The sequence below is a fragment of the Artemia sp. Qi Xiang Cuo genome, chromosome 17 (genome assembly GCF_049724085.1).
Source record: "Artemia sp. Qi Xiang Cuo chromosome 17, ASM4972408v1, whole genome shotgun sequence".
NCBI lineage: Eukaryota > Metazoa > Arthropoda > Branchiopoda > Anostraca > Artemiidae > Artemia > Artemia sp. Qi Xiang Cuo.
Genome location: NC_142810.1, coordinates 54,911,220 through 54,918,871, shown reverse-complemented (window position 1 = coordinate 54,918,871; position 7,652 = coordinate 54,911,220). Strand labels below are relative to the sequence as shown.

The 7,652-nt window shown below is 35.4% G+C and overlaps 1 protein-coding gene across 1 annotated transcript; it reads left to right on the top strand.

Moving 5' to 3' along the window:
• Positions 1-4,422: 4,422 nt before the first annotated feature.
• Positions 4,423-7,132, top strand: LOC148942366 (uncharacterized). Its single transcript, XM_089103306.1, has 2 exons — positions 4,423-4,903; positions 7,047-7,132. Exons 1-2 carry the CDS (start codon positions 4,423-4,425, stop codon positions 7,130-7,132), a joined length of 567 nt encoding a protein of 188 aa, XP_088959432.1.
• Positions 7,133-7,652: the final 520 nt, after the last annotated feature.

Genomic DNA, 7,652 nt, shown 5'->3' with positions numbered 1-7,652 from the left:
CGTTTTCTTCTAATAGCTGATGATATATGAACTGAACTCGCTCACAAATTTCAAATGCAGAGTCCCTACCTCCTGGAATTTTTTTAACCTTGCTGAAAATTCCTTTTAGGGCACTAATAGCGTAGCAATACTTGTTTCATTTTCTACGCCTAACTGCACAAGGGTCTCATTAATAGTTGGACTATCTGATAAATTTTCCATCATTAAAAGCACTAGTAAAATCCTTTCATGGCTATGAATTACCCTAACACGAGACCCGAACACAATTTACATCCTTTTCACCAGATGTTTACAGAACGGGTATCTGAACTAGACTCATCGAACAGCCCTTAAGAACAAATCAAAATGCTTTTTCAGCAGCCCTACTCCTGGTCACATACACTAGCAGCAGGCTATAAAAAAGAAAACACCTAGGGTATACTCTCGGGTGAGGATCAGAAGACTTTTGAATCTGAGAGTGTAATGAAACATACAGCCCATATACCCACTTTATAGCATTGTACCCCCTAGATTTATTTGCCCTCCTCTCATGATTGTGAATAATATCCTTTTCTGAGATGTTTAATTGAAAATAACCTTCGTTAGTATTTTCACTGACGAAACTCAAAAATGACAATTTTGCTTCCCCCCTCCCGGGGCCAATACACTTGCCCCCCCCTCCCCAGTGCGCTTCGAATTTAGTAATTTCTTTAATATGATCGCTGGGGTCGGATTGTCTTTTTTTCACTAAAGTTTTCGGTTCTAAAGCATTCGAACAAATATATGTTCGTATTGTTTTTTGTTTTTTTTTTTAATTTTCTTTTTCTGTCAAGGCTGCAAGGCTTTATTGTCTATGGCTTTACAATCCAATGTCAAATTTTTCTATATTAAAATGTAAAAGTGATAGAATACTATCGTTAAACAAAAAATAAAAAAAAAGCAGTGTTCTACGAAAAATAAAAAAAATTAATGGAAACATCGGGACAAATTTTAAAATCTTATTATACTTAAGAAAAAAAAAAGTACCAATTGCTAAAAAAAATTTTGAATGCAAAATGAAGTTTATTTTAAAAAACTCGTCCATCAAAAGAGATATACCCCCGGTCCTAAAATGAAACGAGGCGTACAACAATCTAATAAGCCACAAAAACGAAACTCTAAACACGATAGTTTATCTTTAGATATTTGATACATGTATGGGGGATATATTATATACAAAATGCAACGTTTTTTAACTTTAATTATTTAAAACTAAAACATAAAAAAAGCCAAAAAATTTAAATTAAACAAATGTTTGAACACTTTTAAATAAAACATTAATAATAATTAATTATAATTAATTAAAATATATTTTATTTTATATTCAATTTTAGTTTTTATTGAACAAGCATTAATACCGAACATGTCATAATTATACCGGAAGAGTTAATAAAACACTGAAAAATTAATTAGAACCCCCAAAACCCTAGCCTGAAACCCCCCTAACCCCCCTCCCCCTCTGTTGCCTGGCTCGTCGGTGTAGGAGGGCCGCGGATTATAGTTTTTTTTTCTATTACAGTAATGTATTTTTTTTGAACACGTTATTTTTTATAAAAAAATATTGGTTCAAAAAAGGATCTTAACCCAAATTGCTTAAATTTATTTGTTTGCCTCTTAAACCTTTTTACAAGAGGAAAGAGGGCCTAGCAAGTGGGATAAATTGTGTCGCAACCTGGCACAGTTATAGGATTCCAAATATCACTTTAATTCTAAGCTTGAACAAATTGTTAGCATTATTGAAGTACCAAGCACATCCAAAATATTTGACCCCCGAGACTATAGCGAAAACTAGATCGTACTGAAAGACTTCTAGTAAGTCCTGAAAAGTACGAGATTATAAAAAAATTTCTTTTATATTTTAAAAAATTATGAAGGTTTTTTTATGTAAGCACAACATATTTTTAAGTGTTATAATGTGGATGTTTTCGTGTGTCAAAGTTCAATAAATAATAGTCTACTCATTTCTCAGGGTATTGTTTTATTTTAAACAAATCAATGCGTTCAGAAATTTTTATTTATTTCTCTTTTAGAAATATAAACAAAATTTTTAAAACAAATTCCGAGGTCTCGAGAAAGCCAAATTCAAAAACATAGGTAAATCGAACGTGACAAGGCTGATTTTTAATGAAGATCTTGTCAAGTTGTCTTATATTTCTCAGCAAAATTAGATCAAAATTTAAATTTAAAAATAAAAAAAAATTAGTTCTTCATACTGTTTTTTTTAGCAACTTATCCAGGGAGGAAAAACCCCTCCCCTGCCTCCCTCCTGCTACTGGTAATTGGTCCCCAAGAATATACTGAAATCTGGCTGTCAGTCTGCACAGTTCTATATGGATATAATTTTTTATTTATTAAAAGATGAGTTTTTGATTTTTTCTAGTTTATAAGATATGAACAGTTGTCTAAGTTTAAACTTAAGAATCAACTTGATTTCTATCTGAATATATTACCATGATTTTACAGTTGAAATTTATTGATCAAACATACCGATTGATTTTGAAATATGACAATTCTCAAGTTTGCAAGAACAGCTGAGTGATTAACCTTAATTTATTTTTTGAATTACATAGAAGAATACCGGCATATAGAGTTTAATATCTTTTACCAGAAAGATTAACAAAAAATTGATATATTAATAATAATTAATTTAGATTATTAATATAAAAAACAAAAGGAAAGAGAGAGAAATCTAAATTTAAAAGTAAATAAAAGTACAAATAAATAAGTTTCAAATATGCGCTAGACTTAAAACAAAAGCCTTTTTTCTTAAAACTTTTTCCTTCAATAGTGCATACCTACATAGCAATTCATATAAGATAACATAATAAATAGGTAAAAAAGCAAGTCTAGCTACAATAAAAAAAGTTAAACATTTGATGTCAGCAGGGCAAAAATTTAAATGTAAATACAAAAGCGAAAGAAAAGATGACTTTGTAAGAGGCATAAATCATGAAAATAATGTACCAAAGCACGCTTATAATAATTATTACTAAATCTTGTTATACATATTAATGTGCTGTATTATAATAATCAAACTTGAAAACTTGTAGCTGATAGTACAATGTTTTATTTTTAGACACATCATATCTCGATTGTTTTTTCTTTCCTTTTTTTACTCTGCTTTTGCAAAGTTTTTAACTTTGGGTTTAATCAAAAAATAGACAATCATGGCCCTTTGAAAACTGAACTAATTATTTTACTAAATAAATGATCAAATAAAGTAATATGATTTAGACCTGTATAGGATGTTCCTTTAATGTTTAAAGTTTTAGATTTAATTATATATTGTCCCTTGATATGTTCAGAGGCCTAAGATATGAGACATACGCGAAGGAGAAAATAAAAATAAGAGAAAAATAATTCATACAAAGTATATTTTATTATTACAAATCGTCTTGGGCAAAAGTAACTTACTTATTTTTTTTTGTTTAAAATGTCGCTAGAAAATATTGTGTTTAAGGTCACATCACGTAATTTACTCAATGATTATAAACAGAACCTGAAAAAAAAAAATTATTAGGTTAATAATAATTTTCGCATTTGAATTAATTTTCAAAATTAACCAAAAAGATTATATTTCTCTGGACGGTGGATCCCATTTGAGCGCTTTCCCATTTGAGCGCCATGGCGCGCAAATGGGAATTTCCTCTTTGCGCGCCGTATTTTAATTAGTTCAGTTGTGTCCCATTTGAGCGCCAGATAATTAGGCCGTGACCTAATTGCGTAAGCGATTGCACAACCGTTTACCCACAAAATGCAATAGGATTTAGTGTGGGAGCATATTTTTTTACCCTCTTATAACAAGTATTTAATGATGCCAGGAACAATATTTCTGGTTAGTATTAATAAGTCAGTTTGACAATGAAGAGCTCCAAGAATAAACAACTGCTAGAACACGACGGTTTCGTCTACAGATTCGATAAGCCGATTTCTGGAGGAAGAAAGAAGAGCTGGAGATGCATGAAGAAGGGATGTCTCGGGCGGTTACACACTGAGTCCAGCGACGGCTCACCAGTTTCAGTTGGTACGCACGACCACAGCGCTGATCCTCTGCAGACCCAGCAGTACAAATTCCGGTCAGACCTTCGAAGCGAGTCAGCCCGTACTACTCGTCCGATTCCCGCTATCTACGACGGCCAGGTCGCAAGTGCTGCTGCCAGTGGGCTGAGTGCTTTGCCTCAGTTACCCTATAAGCACGTGAAGTCGTCCATGTACAGATCACGAAACAAGCTGATACCACCACTGCCCGCTGATACTATATCCGTACCGACGCCCTTGCCCCAGGCTTTCAGTGAGACGTCTGCAAACCAGAGATTCCTCCTCTTTCAGCTTCAAAATAACGCTGCGATTTGCTTTGCAACCGACGAGTCGTTAAGTCTGCTTGAACGAAGCCCGGAATGGTATATGGACGGCACCGTCGACTCAGCTCCTTCCCCAGTCGGCCAGTTGTTCACCGTTCACGTTTTCTTCGGCGACAAGCAACTTCCCGCTGTCTTCGTGCTCATGGAGAGCAAGTCTGCGCAGCTTTACAACGACGTCTTCAGCGAGCTGATCCTACAGGCTGCGATGAAAGGAGTGACACTTCGCCCGACGACCGTCGTCTCTGATTTTGAGACCGGTCTGCTGACATCCGTGAAGCAAGTTTTTCCGGCCGCCAAGCACCGTGGGTGTTACTTCCACTTTTGCCAAGCAGTAATCAGAAACTTGGGGCGTCACTCAGTCCGTGAGCTGTACATGACCGATGCAGACTTCAACCTCTACGTTCGAAAGCTTCTGGCTCTGGCGTTCCTACCTCCAGCGATCGTCAGAATCAATTCTGGTCCAATCATTTCTCACATCGTTCGTACCTGGCCTTCGGCTCGTCCGTTTGTCACTTACTTCAGCCGTCAGTGGTTCGACCAATGTCCTCCTCATTTCTGGTCAGTCTACGGCATCCAGCGAAGGACAAACAACGACCTCGAATCATGGCACATGCGGTTTAACCGAAGAGTCGGTCGCTACCACCCGAACTTGTGGCAGTTTATCTCTTTCCTGAAGGAAGAACAAGCAGTCGTCGATTCTGCAAGGACACAGCTACTCCAGGGTCATGTCATCCATCGGACGAACAAGAAGTATGCAAGGCTGAACGAACGACTCGAAAAGCTGTCGACGGAGTACAGGGCTGGAACTCGAACAGCAGACGAGCTTCTCTTGGGTGTCGCACATAACATTTCGCCGGATGTGTGATATTAGCAGTTTTTGTTTGTATTTTTACCAATATATTAATTTGAATTATCCGTTTTTGGCACGATTTTTGGGTGATTTCGTTCCATTTCTAAACGATCGTTGTGAAATAACTCTAAAAAAAGAGCCGAATATTTCGACTTGACGAGCAAGCCTTCTTCAGCGGCAATCAGTTCTTACCCTATGAACGTGCGTAAAATCTTCACTTATATTCTTCACAAGCTTAACAAACGTTTAGCTTCTTAACTCTCAGTACAGAGTTATTTCACAACCATTGACCCAATAAAATCCTCAGTTTTGTTCGTTGTCTTCGTGGCAATAAATATTTGTACAGGTCAATGTGGCAGCAAACCACGCTTCATCCACCGCAAAATCACAATTTTGGGTTTGGCGCTCAAATGGTACTCCGTGGCGCTCAAATGGGAACAAAATTCCGTGGCGCTCAAATGGAACAAAATTCCGTGGCGCTCAAATGGGAAAGCGCTCAAATGGGAACACCCTTCTCGGGACGAATCCAGTGGATCTAGATCAAGACACTTAAAATTTGCTCTACGGGTACAACAATTATAGTCAACATAGCTCTACGATTCTATATACTATAGGAGCTAATATAAATGACCTATACATTAAAATATATATTTATATGTACTTGAGAGAAACACAAACGCAACAAATAGTATCTTACGAGATTTGTAATTTAACAAAATACCACAAAAACAACAGCACCGCAGAACCATAATGCATTATTCAACTCCAGTCCAATTGTGTGTCATTTACTAGGCTATTGTTTTCTCGTGGGGTACAACTGCCCAAGCGCGCTATGAAGCACTGTTTGTAATTGTCCTTCTAATTAAGAAAGCTGAAGCCTTTTATACCCAGTCATTAATACATAAATAATTAAGATTAAAATTTTGATTTATAAAAAACTTTTTTTTAATTACAAACTAGGCATAAGTTAAACGGCCAAAACTCATTTTTTTTATTTTAAAAGCCAAGCACACCCCCCCCCCCGCCCGGGGAACGGCCTTAATTAAGCCGTTTCGCTCCTCTCTTAGAGTTCGTTACCACAAACTGTTTTATATATATATATATATATATATATATATATATATATATATATATATATATATATATATATATATATATCCGGATGTCCAGATCCGTATATCCGAATGATATATATATATATAAATGGATATATATATATATATATATATATATATATATATATATATATATATATAGATATATATATATAAATATCCGGATGTCCAGATGACCAAAAAGATGTCCAGATGACCAAAAAGATGTCCAGATGACCAAACAGATGTCCAGATGGTCAGACAGATTCCCAGATGTCCAGAAAGACGATCTGATGTCCAGAAAGACTGCCGGATTTCTAGACTGATGTCCAGACGTCCAGACAGACCAGCTGATTTCTAGGCATATTTCGCGATGTCTAGAGAGACGACCTGATTTCACAGACAGGAGACATGACGACCTTACAACACCCAAGGATTTCCAGCCTTTTATATCCAGTTTATCATTACAAAAAATCGAGCATAAAAATATGAGTTTTAACAAAGATGATTTTAACTGCCATACAGTCCCGCAATAAATTAAATTACCAAAACTACATTTTTTATATAAATAACACTTTGTTCTTTCACAAAGGTACAAACACCTTTGCTAATTTAAATACAAAATTCATATATTTAAAGATATATTTCAAGTAAAACACTATGGATGATATCTTGATACATAGTTTGTCTTTAATCCTTCAAAATTTGAATCTTTCGATCTAGGACATTATTCTAGATCTAAGGATCTGGAACCAGGTCTCACCACTAACGAAGCAGAACAAGCAGGAATATGGTATCTTCACGCTTGAACCGCAACCACTATCCATAAACACTGTGGTGCAGTACTAACAGGGACACTAATCAAATTCAGTTCAATGCTCTGTTATTTACTAGGCTTTTATCATCTCGAGGGATGAAACTCCTCAATATTAAAATCCTCGATATCATGTTTGCAGTCTCCACTATAGTTAAGGAGGCTTATGAAAAGTCCGCTTCAGTATCACCACAAGGTCAGGGAGGCAAGATTTCACTTTCAAGAATGGAGGTAGGAACTTGAGAAAAGATATATCCTAAACAGATACAATCCCCTGTTACATCAAGCATTTTAGAAACTGGCAAACAAAAATTTAAATTATTCATAAAAGAATTATTTGACAAAAAATGACGGTAGCGGATTACTAGGATACACTTTATAGAAATTAATTGTAGTACATAAAAAATTAAAGATAAAAATAATTTTGTTATTTATCTAATAGGTTTCTATTGGAGGACTCAATAGGCTAGTTTTGAAATTTTATGTAGGTTAAATATATTTTTTTGCCTTAAATG